At 40.9% G+C, this 20,079-nt stretch overlaps 1 protein-coding gene across 1 annotated transcript in view; it reads left to right on the top strand.

The window, feature by feature from the left end:
- Positions 1–20,079, top strand: part of LOC114066560 (catenin alpha-3-like) — a 173,674-nt gene that overhangs the window by 15,785 nt on the left and 137,810 nt on the right. Inside the window, exon 2 of the mRNA XM_027901339.1 lies at positions 18,173–18,329. Coding sequence (XP_027757140.1) covers positions 18,173–18,329 — 157 coding nt within the window. The remainder of the gene's footprint in view (positions 1–18,172; positions 18,330–20,079) is intronic.

Genomic DNA, 20,079 nt, shown 5'->3' with positions numbered 1-20,079 from the left:
GGAAAGACAAAATTCCTTTCTAAAATCAGAACTATGACAAGGATTTTGACATTTTATCTTGGATCGTAATTTGCCCTGAGTGTTTTTTCCACTGCATGTAGTATTCTAGGGATTGCTGTGTTCTTATTATTGCATCATTGTTTTTTGTTGGATTTTTTGAGTCTACCTGAAGCAATAGATGCCTTAATCTTTTCTGAATATAATGTGAAACTTTGTAGTCACATAGCACCTGTACTCCTGACTCCTCATAACTATCAGTACCGGCTAATGCTGCTGAGATGGAAGTTTTTCAGGATGTTGTCAAAGAGAGAAGCGTGCTGTGGATGGAACTTTTCCTATGTTCAGAGGTGTTTCTAGTGGAAATACAGTCTTGTTTTATCTTGATGTATCACTTTCGATATAATAATTAAACAATATTCCTTAACTCTGCATCTCCTTTTAGATGTTTTCAGTGGGGGTAATTTCACCTTATAAATTTACAGAAACACTAAATTTGATTTTATTAAGTATATCCAGTAATTTATTTCCTCTTGGAAATAAATAAAAGCACTTGGCTCTTGGGTAGAATTTGTCTGTATTGTCTGGGGCTGTTATCAACACAATCTCGATTTTATCTAATTATATTAACTGAAATATATTTTATACTTAAATATTTTGTATACAAGATACTTGGTTTTCAAAGCTTTTAAATTGTTACGGGTTTTTCGATATCTTTGTTATTTTAATAGCTTTTTATGGCAGATGCCAAAGCAACAGTGCCTTTTTATCATTATAGTGGGGGTTTTTGGCTTGCAAGTTTGTTTTTGGAGTTAGTAGTAAATACATATGCTTTCTTACAGAGCTTGGGCATATCTGGATATTTAAGCTCCCCCACTGTTTTAAGAGAAATATAAGGCACAGCTTGACAGAAATAAGCTCCACAAAATGTTGGGGTTTTTTAAAGAACAAAACCAGCAGACTACTAGCATGTTTCTGTGGTTTCTTTTGTAGTAACCCTTGGGTCAGGAAACAATATTTCATAATGTCGTTGCATTCTGTTTGCATTTCTGTTACCTGTCTTAGAGTATCCCTGAGAAGTGAGTCATTCTTGCCCTTGAAGGAATTAGTGTCAGTAATTAGGCAAGTATCATGTAATTATTCTGTAACTGCATTTGAGAACAATAGTTCAGTTTGGAAGGGATCTTGGTATGTCTACAGCCTTCTTCTTAAAGCAGGTTCAATGCTGAATTTCAGTCTAAACTCTGACCTTTCTCTAAACTTTAATTTATCTAGCCGTGAAAATATCCAAGAGCAGCAACTGCACAAACTCTTGGGGCAACCTGTTCCATGGCTTGAGTGACCTTGAGGTGAAAATTGCTCTTGTGTATGTTTGTGCTGTCTCTCATCAGATTAGAGCTGCTGTCAGCATACCCTTCCAACCATGCATGACTGTGAAGAGCCTGTCTGTCATTTTTGCCATGTCATGTGTGTTGAAGGGCTGTTCTTAGGTTTCCCTGAAGTTAACTTTCTCCCAGGCTGTCCAGTTTCAGTTCTCTCCCCCTCCTGGCAGATCTCCAGCCCCAAACCATCTTGTTGAACAGGCTTTAATGATGTCTGTCTTGTGTCAGAGAGCCCAGAACTGGACGGCTGGACACAGTTTTCTAGATGTGATCTGGTAAGTGCTACCTTTCTTACTCCTCTCAGCTGTGCCCTCTGTGCTGTCAGCCTTCCTTAGGGCACACTGCTGACATGGAGCGGGGCATCAGGTCCTTTTCCAGGGGAGCTGCCCCCCAGCCAGGTGGTTCCCAGACTGTGTCATATTGAGAAACTTTACTCCATCCCAGCTGCAAGGCTGGTTTTTAGACATTCAGATGATCCTTTCTGAAAGAAGGAAGAAAAACCTCAGGTTCTCTTGGGTCAAAACCAGTTGGACATGAATTTTCTTCCTTATAGTCCCAAGCAGTGCAATTTTTTGCAATTTTAGTTTAGTAATAGCTTGGGGGAAAAAAAAAATCTACCTTTTAAAAGCTCAGAAATCAGTTTTCTGTGTTGTTTTGTTGTGTTACCTGTGTACAGACCCTAATTAATCTTGTTGAGTATGCTTGGAAACTGTTCACATTGCATACATGAATTGGGATTAAAAATTACATTTAAGATTCCAAGAGTTCACCCACTGAACTTTTGCAGAACATTTGGTTCTTAATACGTTGAGAGAGCCTAAAGAGAGAAACCCTCCACACATTTCCCATGAGAAACTTTTAATTTCTGGAGGAAATAAGGATTTTGGCAAAGATTTAGAAGTGGTAACTTACAACTAACATAGAGCATTCCACGAAACACCCACACAACTTAGCAGAATATAGCCCACTGGTTTTAAGTTACCCAAAAGAGACTAAGGGTACAGAAAGAAAGAGATAAGAGAAGAAACAGGAATAAATAGCTAGAGAGAGAAAAGATATTAGGAAAAGATATAAGTGAAAGATAACTACTATCAAAGAATCCTATGGAAGGCCCTTCCTTCCCCTGCCCTGAGTTGGTTCTGACTCAAAAATAAAACACTACTTTTACTGATCCAGTGTCTCACACCATCGCACTATAGTTTCTTCAGCTACAAAAATACGGAGCTATGAAGTTTTATCTTCCAGTAGCAAAAATCTGGGGTCAAGTCCGATGCTTTAAATTTATTTTCTGTTTATTTCTGTGAATGTAGAGCCTGCTGTCCTATACACTGGAAGAACTGAGTGGAGATCATTCCTTTACTTTTGGCTCCCAAGGAATTCCAGCCGGCATTCAACTCACAACTTTTGACTCCAAAATCTCTGGGTGATTTTGCACTGGAGCAAGTATGGACTTGTTACTGTTTTTCAGGGAGCAGGATGGCAGTTAAACCTACCAGTTTTAACTACATTTAATGATGCTATAATAAGGTACAAAATAATTCCTTCTCAAAAGAGATTTTATTAATGTATATGTGATAGATGCACAGTTTTAATACTAAGAAACATGAGTTAGTTTGATGTTTGATGCCAGGGTTCTCAGTCATGTATCAGATCTTGGAGACAATAGCCCTACATGCAAATGAAGAGCATTTTGTGTCATTTTATATCCTCCAAGAACATGAGCAGTTCTTCAGAAACACCAGCTTTACAGACTGCTGTCCTTGCTAATTTGGTGAGACTAGAGACAAGTAGAGTCCCCATCTGGACTTTGCCTTGTGAGCCTGTTTGTAACATTGCTGCACTAGAAGTCGGTACTAAAGCCTTGTCATCTACACAGTAAGCATTAAACTTTTGGTATGTGTGTCTGTAAAAGTCTTCTTTTACTCAACTCTAGGCTGAGTACAATCCATTTTCCATATACATATTATTGTATAGATAGATGTTATTTTTCTGTGTGGTTATCCATGCCTTTCTCTTGGAGATGAACACCCCATCCATGCAGAGCAAGTGAACATGTCAGTATTCTCAAGGTGAGGGTGAAGTAGTTGATCACTCGACAGTAAAGACTGAAGAACAAAGTTGCCTATGCTTGTAGAGATTGTGCTTTTCATGTAAATCTGTTTTAAATATTGGTTCCTGTAGGTTTGTTTACTGCTCAGGGTGAGTGAAGGGGGCATAGCATGGCCAGTGGAAAAAAGAAAAGGAGAGACTGAATGTGAAACAACCAGAAATGTAAATTCAGTGTCAGAAGTCTCTTTTTATGGGGACTCCACACTTTTCAAAACAAGATCTTAAGGCTGAAATGAATTCTACATAGAGAAGAATGTCATTTCAGAAACATGGTTCTGAAGTTCAATTTCTGAAGTTGTTGCATGTAATTGGAGATGATACTGCATACAGAAAACACAGTGCATTGATTATGGTAGGATACTTCTTAAGGGCAGTACAATAATAACTGTCAACTTCAGTTTGTCAGTACATCAGGGGAATTGTGGCACACTGACGTTTGTAGCAGCCTCCTGTAGGGGCAGAATTACACGAAAATCAATGACAGGTGTATCAAGGTGTAGGTGACTGAAAGGTAGGTTCTGCATGTTGCAAAAAGTGAGGTGCATTAAATAGTTGTTTGAGAATTCAGCTAAGAATCAAAGGGAGCTTTAAATACACTCTCTTCCCAATCACCTGAAATTGTACACTGTTACACTTAGACTGTGATTACATGTAGACTTCTAAGTTATTCTCACTCAGCTGGATGGATAAAATGGTTTGATAATACTTATTCCCAAACACAGGTGTACAAGTTCTTTTTTTGATTTGATTGCTAAATGAGGATATCCTGGGGTGAACTCTTGCAACTTTGCTGTAGTAGCTTCCACTAGGGCAGAACTGACCCTTCTTTTCTTGGAGGTAAATTTCTCTAGCATTTGTGAAATATTTGACTGAACTGGGCTCTGCTGTTACTGTGTCAAGGTAATGTATTTGCCCTCTTAATTTTGTTGGAAATAATCTGCTGGAGGTTCAGATGAATGTAAATCTGGGCAGCCAGCTCCTTTTCATCTGCAGAAAAGATAATCATCGAACAGAACTCAAACTATTAATTAAGACTTTCTCTTCATTTGGCCAGAGGGGCTAACAGTTTTCAGTGTTCAGAATCTTCTTTTACTTTATTTCTAAGAAATTTCTGGTTTTTTTCTGCGCTAGTCACTGCCATATCAGACCTTTGCCATTGCTTCTTCCCTTGTTTTATTTATTAAAACACTATAAAATTATTATCTTGTAATATTACTCACACTCTGCATATGCTCTTTGTACTTTTGTGTTGTCTCCTTTTGCCTGACCTTAAGTTGGGTGATTCATCCTTACCTAAAGGCACCAGCTCATTGAACTTTGCCTCCCTCCCTCGTGTGACAGGGTGGATGTCTGTTGGGTTCCAAATAATTTCTACAATAAAGGAGTAATTGTGCCATAGTCTTAAGCTGACTCCATGGTTGCTGTCCAGGTGGTTTTGTGAGATTGCTGGGGCTTTGCTTTGGTTTGGTTTGGTTTTGTTCCCCACCCTTGTACCCCTTTTTAGTCCATCATGCCCAGGAGTAGGTCCCTGAAAGCTTCTTGTAATGTGTATGCCTCAAATTTCATTTTAACTTACCTGTATTTTTATGTAACAACTAGCTTTTCGGAAACTGGATAGTAGGAGGTATGTAGGATATCTTATTACTGTCATCGTGTTGTTCTGTCCTCAAGCTTCCCTCAACTTGTATAATCCTCTGTCACTGCTCTGTTGTTTTTTTGAGAGTGGCTTTCATTTAATGGAGTGTGTAAAATATGGTGTATCCTGTCCTTGATGAGGACATATGTATGTTACTGCTGTGCAACTAATATAAGTAAATGCAGTCCTCGTCTAACTTCTGCTCAGATGTCCAAGGATATATTTGAGAACTGTTAATTTAGTAACTAGTGATATGCCCAAGCAGGGAGCAGGAGGAGTACCAGCTTTCTGATACTGTTCACCTGAACTGTGACATCTGCAGTGCAGAAATACAAATGGGGAAAAAGTAATGATGGAATTGGAACAGTCTAAAGTGCTGTAATAAGGCTGTTTTTAATTGGCCAGTGACAAATTATAACTCTATTTTAGATCAGTACGCAGCAAAGTCAGATTAGTTTTGCTCTCATTGTTTCTTGTGGTCAGTTCAGATGATAAATTTGCTCCATGGTTGATAGTTGGAATGAGATAGAAAATGTAAGCCCCATGAAGCCTGAGGAAGTGGCTAAAACGTTTATTATCTTAGTTGCCTGTTGGTGAGACTGTGAAAGGCCTTGTGAAAAGTTGTGTGTTTTTGTTTTTGGTTTTTTTTTCTTCTTTTATCAGGAAAAGAGGCCTTTAAATCTTCATTCCACTTATGTGATAAGGTATCTCCTCAAGCTTTTTAGACCATATTAAAAATACCTGGCCTAAATCATACATGTTGTGAATCATGGCTTTTGGGACAGCTCCAGATAGAACAAAAGCAACAGGATAGCTGGGCTTAGCCAAGCTTTAGCAACCTTGCTTGGCTCTTAATCTCTTACCTTGACATGGTTCCCAGGCAAAACAAAGACGTGATCTATAGTGTGCTCTGCAACTTAGATATGACAGGATTTTGGTTTCATTACCGTCAATGTGAATTGTTTTATGGAGTATAGGCATTATCACACTTGTGGAAACCATGATTATTCAAAGTGGAATGAAGTCTTTTCTGTATAGGATATTAAACAGTAGAGCCATTCACCTCTGGAACCAAAAGGAACAGTGTCCTCTGAAGTACTTAATTCAGGATTAACTGCCTTTGTGTATAACATAACTGATTTAACTTCTAGCTGTATATTTCCTGAGGGAAGCCTTAGGTGAATTGTCTGGTTTGTGTTATTTAGGTGGTGAGACTGATGATCTGGGGCTCTTGTGCAACCTCAGCCCATCAGACTGTGAGCCAGTGCAATCTCTGTACTGTTAGATGAGGGTGCTGCCTGCCTGTGCTGCAGCTTTTGTGTTTACTGAAGGGTTTAGGACTTCATTTCCAGAGATATCTGGAGTCATCTTGATTTCTAAATTCACCCATTTAATAAATTAATTGACTACGTTTTTTAAAAGTTTTGGTGATCTTCCCAAGCAGTCTACCTCTTTATTGCATTTGACAAGATAAAAGTTGGTTTACTAACATAAAAGATACTGAATTTCTGATACTGAAAGAGCTTTTTACACAGTCTCATTGTGACTATTGGCAAGGCAAACCTGGTAGATCTACCAAAACAAAGAAGAAAACAGAGTAAGAAAAAGGCTTTATTGTATTCAACCAGAAATAATGCTTGACTTTCAGATATCTTATTAGAGACCTAAACAGAAAAGTTAGAAATTACCTGTTTAGTATTCCAGTCTTGTTGGACACATTTTAAAACCTAAACTAGTTAATGTGGTGAATAAAAACAGGACCAATGTGACCTAAGAATTATTGAGGTGAAATTTTGAACCCCTGGCTTAGAAAATTGATCCAGTGAAATTGGATTAAGTGTGATAGGAATGAAAACAGTGAAGTCTCAACTCCTGCAAATGTCTTACTTTTAGGAGAGAGTTGGGGGAGCTGCTGTAAGAGCCAAACAGAAATGGGCTTTAATATATTGCATTGCATGTGGAAAGTTAGTGTATCTTTGGCATTGATATTGAAATATAGAAACTGGAGGTAATTTCTTCTATGCAGCTGTGCAATACTCAAATGTTCAGAGTAACAAAGGTAGAGCAGTTCTCCTTCTGTATTAAATAAGTAGCATTTTTTCCTGCCTGCTGCAGATTTATGCAATTCACACCCTAAAAACAAAATTTGGGCTGGATCTCCACTAGGCAGAAGCTCCTTTTTTAGGAGCTTCTTTCTTCTTTCCTGCTGCTTTTCTTCTGCTTTCTAGTACTTTTCCATATATTTGTGCACATACACATTGTCCAGATGTTGTTCTACTGCATTTTTGGGTATAGTTTTGGAGTAGTGACAAGCACCCAACATTAAGAGAGTTGCTTGCTTTACAAATTCTTCTCTGTGTTTACAAAAATTTGTCTTTTTTATTTTATTTATTTATTTTCTTTCTGATGATACACTGTGTTCTGGCTGATGAAAGCAAAGCTAAGATGGAGTAGGATAAATTACAGAGGCGTAAATGCTTATCAGTATGGCTTGTACCTTGAAAAAATGATGAATCTTATCTCAGGGACAAAGAAAACAGTTTTCTACTAATTTCTAAAATTACTAATTCCTAAAATGCTTAAACTACTAATGCTAATTTTAAAAATATATGGAATTGCACTATCACTACACTGAATTGTCTGTTTTTGTATTCTACATTTCATATAGAAACAACATCACATCTCTCAAGCCAAGAGATCTGGGCACTGAGCTGAAGCTTTTTGGGTTGCTTTTATTCTGGACAAGTGTCTGTGGTGTGTGCTGTTCCCAGAAGTGAGACTCCTGAAGTACTAAATGAACAATTGCTTTAAAAATGTGGTCTGTGGGCAAGTCTGGAGTGACCATGTTTTCTTCCTCGTTTGCCATCTCTGGGAGCTAAAACTGAAAATTAATGAGAAGCCATTGTGCCTCTAGTCTACACTTGGGAGAGCAGTTTTTAGGAAGTGAACTTCCAGTTTGTTTTAAACAGGATAAAGGAAAGGGAAAGTGTGTTAGTGCAGGCCCTTTCCTACTTTAGTTTGTTCATTTGTACATTTTTTTATTAGATTTACTAAGTCAGTTGCAATAACCACAGTCTGCAGTTACTCAGAGATTAGAAACAAAAATGTTTTATCCCGTTGGTGAAATCTTCAGCAATGGATTCCATCACCACAGGTCCTAGGAACAAAACTGAAAAGCTGCTCTGATGTCTGGTTTGTAAACTGCTTAGTTACATCTTTTGGATTTCCAGCATTTGTTTTAATGAACAAAGGAAGTAGTTTGTGTTAGTGATGAAATGGCAAGTCATGTAAGACTAACTGTAGCACGGCATGTTGTTGTCTACCTTGAAGTTTTTATTCAAAAGGTGTGTTTAGTGACAAAGGTAATGCTATAACATGAAAATGCTGAACATTTGTCTTTATAGAAAGGGACCCTTATGAACTCTTTTTAATTTCCTGCTCTAACTCTCACAAAACCAAAAAAAAAAATCAGTTCTTGCAGAGCCTCCAGTCGAAGCGATGTATGAAAATGGAAATTAAAACCTTCAGCAGCTTATGTGCTCTGTAGACTGATTTGAGAAGCCAGAAGCAATTATCTATCCAAGCATAAACGTCTTCAGGAAGAGATCCTGTTTCCAAAGTGGTGCTGCAAGTGAATAGTGCTTGTGGGAGCGTAGGCAGAAGGTTTATGACAATAGTTTGCTTATGCTAAGGACACGGGCACCTTTATTGGGGTCTTTCGGGCTTAAAGTCCCTGGTGACTTGTTTTTAATCTCAACATTCTGATAAGGTGTCAGTGATCCACCATTTCATCTGTGTCAGCATTGCTGTCCTGTTGCTATTTTTCAGGTGGTGAAAACGGTGTGTGATTTTAGCATTGCTCCAAGCTGCACTCAGAGTTCATTTGGGAGAGCTTCTCTTCCCATCCCCCTGGAAGTTACTGTGGTTCCCTCCTGCATTTTGTTGGTGGAGAGACTGTTATTCACAAACTAAAAGACAAGTTTTCTGCACATTCCATATTTTACCTGTGGGGAACTGAGGTTGTGTTTTTCACATAAGACACATAAATGCTGTACTTTTTTTTAGAGGCAGAATCATAAACCATCAAGACAGATCTTATGCCAGATGATACAGCCAATAAATGCTTTTGCTGCAGATTTTTGTAGATCTGAAGTATGGATAAAATAAAGTTTTATGAAACATACTGAAGAGTCTACAGTGAAAGGATGCCCAAAAATGATGGGGCAAGCCCTGTGTTTAGCACAAACCAAATTAAAAAAGGAAAAAGAGTAGTTAGTTCTAACCCCTTACTGGGCCTGGCTGGAGCAGTATCCTGCCACCCACTTGTAACATCTGCTGTTTTAAAAGTCAGTGGTTTTGTTTAAAGGATTCTGCCTGAAATCAGACTTATTTTAAATGAGCCTTTAGACTTTATTACGTGTGTGCTGTGGGGCTTTGTGAGCTGTACTTGGTAAAAAGATTGTTTCATATCAAACTACCAAAATCTTAACTGGCATTGGTGGATTTTGAGCTACTTTTGATTATATTTTCATTTGTTTTCTTGTTTTAAAGAGAATTCCAAATGATCCTATTATCAGGTATTTTTAAAACAACCTGTCCACTTTTTTTTCCAATTCTAAATTTGTTTTGCCTATTGGACTTTTTTTTTTTTCTTCTTTCTGGAGAATAAGATATTTTAAGCTTTTATGTTTGTACTTTTGAGACAGAATTCTAGTTGTTTTTTTGTTTGTTTAATCTCCTGTGGAAATGATGAAGGTATCTGTCATGGTTTTGCTTGTTCTGGGAAATGAAGCAGGAATTTTCCCTTCCCTCTGTCCACTTCATGAAAGGGATGTTGAATGGGCAGGTTGCCTGTGCCTTGGGCAATGGACTAACACAAAAGAAGTGGCTAGCAGAGTCACATTCCAAGTTGATGGCCCTCAAGAGTCTGTGGAGAGGGGTGAGGAGTTTTCTTTACTTTTTTCTCTTCTCCTGGGAAAGGGCACTCACTTTGTTGTTGCCTGAGCTGGGACAAGGTCTGGGTGGCAGGAGATCTGAGGTTGCTTTGTTCTCAACCTGGATGCCCTGCAGGTTTGGGCTTTTTTTTTCTTTTTACCTGAGCCCTGTTTTCTACCCAGCCTGGAACCTGCTTGGACTTTCGTTGGAGAGGAACTATTTGGGATGGAGGTCATCTTCTTTCCCTCCTCCGTTCCCGTGGGTTTTTTTGGCAACAGTTCTTATCCACATCAAAGGAGAGGGGAAGCCATATGGTCCAGCTGCAGACAGAGTGAGTTCCCATTGGGAAGAACTTTTTTTCCTTTCCCTCCTTTTTCCCCTTTCCTGGTGAGGGGGAGGGAAGACCTCCATTTTCGGCTTCACCAGCACACCTGGGGACCCCCCCATGAGGTGACTACTAGTGATCCAACAGCGCCCCCGGCTGACTGTGGTTAGAATTGTGCTAAAGGGCAAACTGAACTGTTTACCTTTTTTTTTAAAGGGGATTATTTTTGGGTATAGGATTATGGTTTGGTTGTTTTATTTGTGTTCTTTTGTTGTTCTGCCAATATACATATATCTTTATTTTTAAATTTATTTTTCCTTTTTCCACACTTTCTCAATTGGAACCTCTTAATTTCAGATTTACAGTTGCTTAGAGGAAGGACTTAGGGTCTTCCTCATTACCTATCCTCAGCAAAACACTTATGTCTCATTAACGTGAGACATTTTTTGGGGCCCAACATGAGACCTGAGAGAGGAAAAATGGAAAAGGAATAAGTGTCCTTGTGTGATTTATACATGTTTTTGAACCTGTAGACACCATGATGTTTGGGGTCGTTGCTTTCCTCTGGCATATAACCATGCCAAGATATATATCCCACCTGTCAATGTATTTCAACTTGGATATTAAGACCCTCATTTCAATAAGTACCTTTGAGTTTTTGCATTGGGTTTATGACACGGCAAGCTCAGCACCTGTGATTTCTGTCCAGGGTATGTTCTCGAGGATACACTACTGCTCTAACCTAAGCTGTCTCCTCTGTTCCTTTAAGGATAATGGCACCCAGTCCTATGGAGAAATGTGTGTGGGGGGGTATATCTACCCAACCCTTCATGTGTTTTCCCTTTGGATCCAATACAATGGCCTCTGGGAGGTTTAAATTCTCCTTGGATGTCAGAGACATTTTACTTTTTGGGCTTTTTGTGCAAGTTTGTGCTGTTATGGTATATCTAATATACAAAGCTAGGGCCAAGAATTATCGAGAACATGCCCAGAAGCCAGCCCCAGGGGTGGAAAACCTCGCGTGGCATGGGTTATTGGGAGGATAGGGGTAAATTCCTAGAAAGTTGTTCAGCTCCTACAACATGGAGGCTCACTCTCAAAGAACACCTAAACCCTACAAAGATAATGACAGCCATGAGGGAGAGAGGTTATGATAGACCCATGGAGAGGCAACTGGCAGCTGCATGTGGGGCTTTGACAGTTGCCTACTGGAAACCACTCAGTATGGTGAAGCACTTCCAGGGAAAAGGAAAAGATGAAAACAAGATGCCTGATGATACCGGGGTGACTCAGGATAAGGCCAATACCAAGGGACAGAACAAACCAATGAAGGTTTCCCCTATCCAAAAGACTAAATTGGCCCACCTGGTTGATGATGATGGGGAGGCAGGACCCTCAGAGACAGCTAGCCTGGAGCCAGAAATCATCACTAGGTCCTTATCCTTACCTATAACAACCTCTAGAGCTTACGGGTGGACGTTATTTGTAACCCAAATGAGCCTATTCTAGCTTGGACGATCCGAGTTTGGGACTCCACGGGTGATGCCATAAGTCTTGATGGCGATGAAGCAAGGTTCTTGAGGTCTATTGCCCAGGATGTGGGTATCGAGGAGACGTTTGTGAGAGAATCAAAGCCCCTGTCTCTCTGGGCACAGCTGTTGGATGGTGTGAGGGAGAGGTTTGTTTACAGAGATTCCTTGCAGGCAAACCATTATACAAAGGGCTAGAAGACCATAGAGGAGGGGATCCAACGCCTGAGGGAAATGGCACTGTTGGAGATACTGTTTGGAAGGGATGGGCAACCCACCAATGATTCTGACAAGGTTAAATGTACGCCACAGATGTGGTGGAGCTTCACACGTATGGGGCCGTCTGCACACACCAGTTGTCTGACATCATTGCAGGCTGGGGAGAAGCGAGAGCCAGTGGTGTCTAAAAACAAATACACTTTGGTTGTATGACAGTGTGATCCAAGGACCACTACAGGCCCGCGTTTACACGGTAGAGACATTGATTAATGACCTAAAGACAATAACTACAGAAATGAAAGATAAACAGGAGAAACTGAAAGAGACGATTGAGGGAAAAAGTTTCCTTATGGCACCAGTGAGAACCAGATGCTCCACAGCTAGAGAGAGTGGACAGACCTCATGAACTGAGTTATGGTATTTCCTATCTGACAGTCATAGTTCTGATTTTAGCAAGGAATTTTTCTTTCCCTTTCCCCTGCCGTGTGTGCCCTGTGTATAGGCCATCAGGTAGCTATCAGGTGAACAAAAGAATTGGTGGGTCCACTAATGGCCAAGAGATTAGTCTCCTAGGAAATAGGCAGATGAAGGAGCTAAAGTCTTACTTTTTTCTCTCATCTCCAGGGCAACAGGGGAGGAGGAATTTTGGTGGGCTGGGGGTGTGGCTGGCACACAGGTGGGGAGGAGAGGCTGGTGTGCCGGTGGGTCAGGACCTGCTGTGAGCTGCAGACGCTGCCTGTTTTTTTCTTCCTGTTGGAGGACCCAAAGGAATGGCCTGAAGCTGTGTCAGGGGAGGTTTCGGTTGGATATTGGAAAAAGGTTCTTTACCCAGAGGATGGTTGGGCACTGGAACAGGCTCCCTAGGAAAGTGGTCACAGCACCAAGCCTGACAGAGTTCAAACTGTTTGTATGATACTCTCAGGCATATGGTGTTGCTCTTGGGGATGGTCCTGTGCAGGACTAGGAGTTGGGCTTGATGATCCTTGTGGGTCCCTTCCAACTTGGCATATTCTGTGATTCTGTGAGGGGAGCTTGCTGCTGCTCTCTGCTCAGTTGTTGCTGGCTGCAGGCCCTGCTTAAAGCGAACTCTAACCAGCTGAAGATCGTGAGTTTTCTTCCATTGGGAGAACTTTCTATTTGATTGCTGATTTTTTTTTTCTTTCCCTTCCCCCTCCCCCCCGTCCTAGTGTGGAAAGGGGAACCAAGGGGTTTTGTTGTTGTTGTTGTTTTGTTGAGTTTTTTTTCCTCCAACATACCCTGGTGGGTCTTGTTTTTTTCCCCCATCCTATGTGGCAGCAACCAGGGATCCCACAGCGCCACCTGGTGACAGACACTGGACATTACAAGTTCTGCACCTCTAGTGATCCAACAGTGCCACCTGGTGGCTACTACAGGACACTACAAGTTTTGCATCTCTAGTGACCCAACAGTGCCTCCTATTGACTGTGGTTGGAATTGCACCAAGGGGCGCAAAAATTGAACTGTTTACTCTTCCTTTTGCCAGTTTATTGGTTTGTTCTTGAAGGGGATTATTTGTGGGTATAGGAGTGTTGTTTGGTTGTTTTACTTGGTTTTTTTGGTGTTTCTATAAATGCATACATACTTTTAATAAAGGGCTGTTATCTTTCCTTTTCCATAATTTGTTCTTCTCCTTCAATCAGAACCTTTTAATTTTGGATTTATAATTGCTTAGAGAGAAAAGCTTGGGTCTTTTTCTCCTAACTAATGCTCAGCAAAAGACCCTTGTCTCATTTAAACTGGGACACTGATCATGGAGAGGACATGGGACGGTGGGACAGGTGACCTACCCATGCCCTGGCAATCCGAGTACAAGAGTTGAAAGAGAGAGAAAAAAAGGAAAGTCCATGAAAGTGAGTGCAGTACTGGTATCCCGTGGGCAGGGATCTGACCTGCTAGAAGGTATCTCCCACCAGTATTCACAGAAGGAAAACTGTGATGAGCAGGACAAAGACCAGTACTAGAGGGGCCCTGCCTCTAGCCAGGAAGAGGCACGGGACAACCGTGTCTATTGGTCTGTGTGGATCCGATGGCCTGGCACATCAGACCCACAAGAATATAAGGCTTTGGTTGACACTGGCGCTCAATGCACGTTAATGCCCTCAGGACATGTGGGACCAGAAACTATTTCCATTTGTGGGGTGACAGGAGGGTCTCAACAGTTGACCATGTTGGAAGCTGAAGTGAGCTTGACCAGGAAGGAGTGGCAGAAACACCCCATTGTGACTGGTCCAGATGCCCCATGTATCCTGGGCATTGACTACTTTAGGAATGGGTATTTCAAAGACTCCAAGGGACATAGATGGGTTTTTGGAATAGGTGCTGTGGAGACAGAGGCAGCTAAGCAGTTAAATTCACCACCTGGCCTCTCGGAGAACCCTTCTGCTGTGGGACTGTTGAAGGTTGAGGAACAGCGAGTGCCAATTGCCACTACAGTAGTACATCGCTGGCAGTATGGAACGAACTGAGACTCTGTGATCCCCATCCATAAGATGATCTGTGAGCTGGAGGGCCAAGGAGTGATCACCAAGATCCATTCACCCTCCCACAACCCTATCTGACCTGTGCATAAGTCTGATGGAGAATGGAGATTGACTGTGGACTATCATGGCCTGAATGAAGCCACCCCGCCGCTGAGTGCCGCTGTTCCAGACATGTTGGAGCTCCAGTAGGAGCTGGAGTCTAAGGCAGTGAAGTGGTACGCCACTACTGACATTGCAAATGCGTTCTTCTCCATTCCCTCGGCAGCAGAGTGCAGGTCACTGTTTGTTTTCACGTGGAGGGGCGTGCAGTACACATGGAACCGACTGCCCCAGGGGTGGAAACACAGACCCACCATCTGCCACGGACTGATCCAGGCTACGCTAGAGAAAGGGGAAGACCCCGAACACCTGCAGTACATTGATGACATCATTGTATGGGGGGACACAGCAGAAGAGGTTTCCGAGAAAAGAAAGATCATCCAGATTCTCCTGGGAGCTGAGTTTGCCATCAAAAAGAGTACGGTCAAGAGACCTGCCCAAAAGTTCCAGTTCCTGGGGGTAAAGTGGCAAGATGAACATTGTCAGATCTAGACTGAAGTCATCAATAAGATCACAGCAATGGCCCCACCAACTAGCAAGAAGGAAACACAAGCTTATCTGGGTACCATAAGCTTTTGGAGAAGGCACACCCCCGAGAAGGCACAGCCAAATCGTAAACCCTCTCTATCTGGTAACCCGCAAGAACAATGATTTCCAATGGGTCCCTGAACAACAGCGAGCATTTGAACAGATTAAGCAGGAGATGCCCACACTGTAGGGCCAGTCAGGACAGGACCAGAAGTGAAGAATGTACTCTACTCTGTATCTGGGGATAAGGGCCTTTCCTGGAGCCTCTGGCAGAAGGTGCCTGGTGAGACCCGAGACTTCCCACTTGGATTCTGGAGCCAAAGCTACAAAAGATCGGAAGCCAATTACACTCCAACAGAAAAGGAGATCCTAGCAGTTTATGAAGGATTACAAGCTGCCTCAGAGGTGACTGCCACAGAAGAACAGCTCCTCCTGGCACCTGCACCAGTGGTGATGAGTTGGATGTTGAAAGGGAAGACGCTCTCCACACATCATGCCACTGATGCTACATGGAGTAAGTGGATTGTCCTGATCACGCAGCGCGCCCACACTGGAAACCCAAATCGCCCTGGGATCCTAGAAATTCTCATGAACTGGCCGGAAGGTGAGAACTATAGTCTAGAAGAGGAAGAGGAAGGGGAGCAGGTGGTATGGGCAGAGGAAGCCCCAGCATACAACCAACCACCAGAAGAAGAAATACGCTATGCACTGCCGCACTGTAGGGATGAAACATAAATGGAAAGCAGCTGTATGGAGTCCCACATGATGAGCTGCAGAAGCTACAGAAGGAGAAGGTGAATCGAGTCAATTCTCAGAGCTCCAGTTAGCATTGGACATTGCTGAATGAGAGAAGTGGCCAAAACTTTACCTCTACACGGACTCGTGGGTGGTGGCCAATGCCCTGTGGGGGTGGTTGGGTTGGACAGATGGAAGAAGGCCAATTGGAAATGTAGGGGAAAACCCATCTGGGCCACTGATATATGGCAAAACATTGCTACCTGGGTAGAGAAACTGATTGTGAGAATCTGCCACGTAGATGCCCATGTGCCCAAAAATCGATCCAATGAGGAGCATCGCAACAATGAACAGGCAGACCAAGCTGCAAAAGTCGAGGTGTCAATCAAGATGGCCCTGCCCAATCAGAGTCCCTTCACACTGTAGATAGAGACAAAGTCCCAGTGATTCACATGAGGGGTATGTTAGGTAAAACAGTTTGGGTTAACCCAAATGGATTTGCAAAGGCAAATCCATTTGTGGGATTGTTTTTGCCCAAGGACCCCGTTGCACAGGGTGGGTGATGCAGGAAGATGGAGAAACTCGGTGCAGACCTCAAGATATCTTCAGGTGAACAGAGCATAACTCTGTATCTGTATTTGTACCTACATATATGTGAATGTGTATATAGTTTAGAATAATGTATGGAGTTCAAAAAGTTTAATTTGATTGAGTGTGGAGGCATGGGAGAGGAAAAATTAGGGGTGGGTAATGTTGTGGTTTTGCTTGTTCTGGGAAACTAAGCAGGAATTTTCCCTTCCCCCTCCCCACTTGTGTCTCATTAAACTGAGACAGTATCTTATCCTTTTCTTTATTGTAGTTACATACTCCTTGCCTTCTCTCTGCCTTCTCCATGCCTGGTAAGATAATAAGGACATGGTCTATTCTTCCTTATCAAAATCATTAGTAAAAAGACTCAATCCTAGCAGTAATCTTGTGAAAACCTAATTGTGTGTATGTTCTTTCATTATGGGAGCACAAATATTAGTAATTTTGTCATTGTTTAAATTTCACCAGCTCTATAAGTTTACATGATTTGTAAAAATAGCAACCAAACAAAACTGGTTATATATTTAGCTTATTATCCAGAACAAGGTCAAGAGGATTACTATTACTATAAAGACACATCAAATGGCCTTAGAAGAGGATTTTTCTAGTTCTTATATTTTGCTGCAAAGACTTGATTATAGTGGTCCATTATACAGGAACATTTCATGAATGTGTACTGTCAGCACGGAGTGTTGGTGGGGCATGTTCATTTTATTCTTTCCATATTTTGCTTTACATTGTGTTTTTTAGTCTTAAAATCATTCTCCCCTTGATAAATAAGCAATACTGGGAGGAGGGAAAAAAGGTTAGTGTAAGGGTAATGTTCAGCTTCTATCTGGGATATGTGCTAGTTGAATTAAAAAATGCTTATAGATGTAACATAACAAAAAAACTTACTAGGAAAAAGCCTCTGTAGCTAATTAACTGACTGAAAAAAGTATCTATAGAAGTAATCACTTAAGGATCCTGTATTTGTATCTTCAGTTTGTCTTTCCTGGGAAAGATGAACTTTACACTTTTCTTGTGAATATAGTTCTGTTTTTACGCCAAACTGATTTAGCAATATCAGTCTGCTGGTTTTATATGGATGCAGTATGTGTTACATCCCATGTCTCTAATCCTAAAGATACCTGTTGGCCTTGCAGAACCTCCCACTTTTACATGACAGAAGCTTATAATACCTCTCAGTGAAGGTACTCCATAATAAGCTCTTGATGTTAAAGAGTTTAAACTCAAAACTGAAGTGGTGATGTTTGCTGTACTGGTAAGTGCATGCCTGAAGTGTGTGTAAGTAAAAACCTCCTTGTAATAATATCCTGCAAACTTGGAACAGTATGAATTCTCCAACCAAAAAAAAAAAAAATTGTTGGGATTTTTGCTGTCCTGTTCCAGAGAGCTTTGTGAAACTATAATGGAAGTTGGCCTAAGCAACACCTCACTGATATTTCTGCTTGAGGACAGAAATAAAAGCTGAGCAAAGCTGTTGCATGGAGAACAGAAATACTGTTCCGCAATGCTGAGTAAAACATAACATTTGTTTTCTGAAACCAAAATTACTTAGTTGGGTTTTGTTTTTATTTTTGGTGCAGGTTATTAATGCTGCTTTAGCTCTTGCTGCCAAACCAAAGAGTCAAGTTGTGAAAAACAACATGGAGATGTATAGGAGTACATGGGAGAATCACATCCATGTTCTTACTGAAGCTGTGGATGATATAACAAGTATTGATGATTTTCTTGCTGTATCAGGTATGATGATTTTCAGAATCTGATTATTCCTTTATATGCTTTGAAAACTTTTCATCCCTTGTCAACAGGAAACCAGTGGAAGATTAGATTGTGTAAGGTTTTGTGAAGCCATTGCTTGTGTTTAAAATGTCCCCATGCAGTGGATATTTCTGCTCTGCACAATGCAGAGCTGGGTAGAAGTTCCTTGAGCAGATCAGGTGCATGAAGTGCAATGGGTGTGACAGGGGGCACGTTTATCCATCCTCACAAGAGGTTCATTTAGCTCTGCAGTTTGAAAATCCTCTCTGCAGCTGTGAGAAGTCTCCTTCTACAACAGGAGGTACATATGAGTGTGCAAACACCTTAAATGGGGCACCCTCCTGTTCCAGTTACCATGGAATGCACAGTAGAATTTGTGGAATTTTTCTGTGTTACAAATATTTGTCCTGCAAACTGCACTTAATGATGTCTTCAGTGAAGAGACCCTTCGTAGTAAACTGTACTTACTGAAGCAGTGAGTGTCTTCAGCATTTAAACAGAAGGTAGAAAACAATTGCTTCATTTCTTACAGTTGAAAGATCCTGGTTCTGAAGTAAGTTTCCTCCCTCATAAATAAAAATGTGGGAAAAAAAATCTGTCATCGGGTGGCTGCTCACTCGGGAGTAGACTCCTGGCTTTTTACTATATTTTACATTCTTTGGTTGAATATAGTTGAACAACATTTCACAGTCAGTAAAATCAGAACCTGTAACTCAAGGAACACTGGTGTGTAGGCCTACATCTGATGAGGTCCAGAAAAAGTAAATATTCATGTGTTTGCTTTAAACTGTGTGCAGAACATCTTTTGTAAGCTTTGGTGGAACGTTCTGGCACATGTTGATCTAATTTGTTTAAATTTTAAGTGTCAGGCTTGTTCTTAGGGGATCTACTGAGTAGATGTTTCCCTATGGCAGTGTCACCTTCTTGCATTGGGAAGACTTTTTTTTTTTAAAAATTTATTACCTTCATGTACAAAGAAGTAATGAGAAATTGTAAGTGAAAGCCACTCTTGGTCTACTCCTCAGGGTAGTAGCACCGTTACTGTGTTCTGAGGTAGCAAAACATTCATATATTACTCTGAATAGATAGAAGAGATGTCTAAATAGAAAAGGTAAAAGTATCTAAACAGGAAAGTTAAGTGTAATAGAAGATTTGATCACCCTTTTCCAGAAATTACGTAGTGATTAGGAAAGATAATGGCCACTGAGTGTTTTGTGTCCTGTTTGAGATGAAAGGAATACCAGAAGTGGTTCATAATGGGTCTGTTTTTTCTGCAGAATATAGTATTCTATGCCACATGGCAACATGGGAGAAAAATATTTTTAAAATAACATACTTCTTTCAAGATGGATACTGAGCTTTCTTGGACATGACAGCTCTTCACATTTGAGTTAGATGGCTGAGTTTGCAGCCCTGACTGACTTTACATCTTTCAGGTTGGCGAGGGAAGTGGTTAATCCTGGAGTGTATAAATTGTATTCAAAATTATGGTTCACTTTTTTTGTAAATACAGTAAACATACCTTCCCTAGTAATTCTGGTGATTCAGAACTCTAAATTGTACAACAGAATAGCCTGCTTTTCAAGTTTATTTTAAATTTCATCTCTGACCAATTGATAAGTCAGACTTTTCTTCCAGATATATAATGTAAACCACAAAATCCATATTCCCAACTTTTAAAAGGTTTGGAACTTGTTTTACAAGTAGAACAAGTAGTTCTATAGAATGGTGT

The sequence above is a fragment of the Empidonax traillii genome, unplaced genomic scaffold (assembly GCF_003031625.1).
Source record: "Empidonax traillii isolate 1590-97213 ecotype Southwest subspecies unplaced genomic scaffold, ASM303162v1 scaffold774:size298837, whole genome shotgun sequence".
NCBI classification, from domain to species: Eukaryota; Metazoa; Chordata; class Aves; order Passeriformes; family Tyrannidae; genus Empidonax; species Empidonax traillii.
The sequence above is the reverse complement of the archived record's forward strand: the minus strand, read 5'-3'. Positions and strand labels throughout refer to the sequence as shown.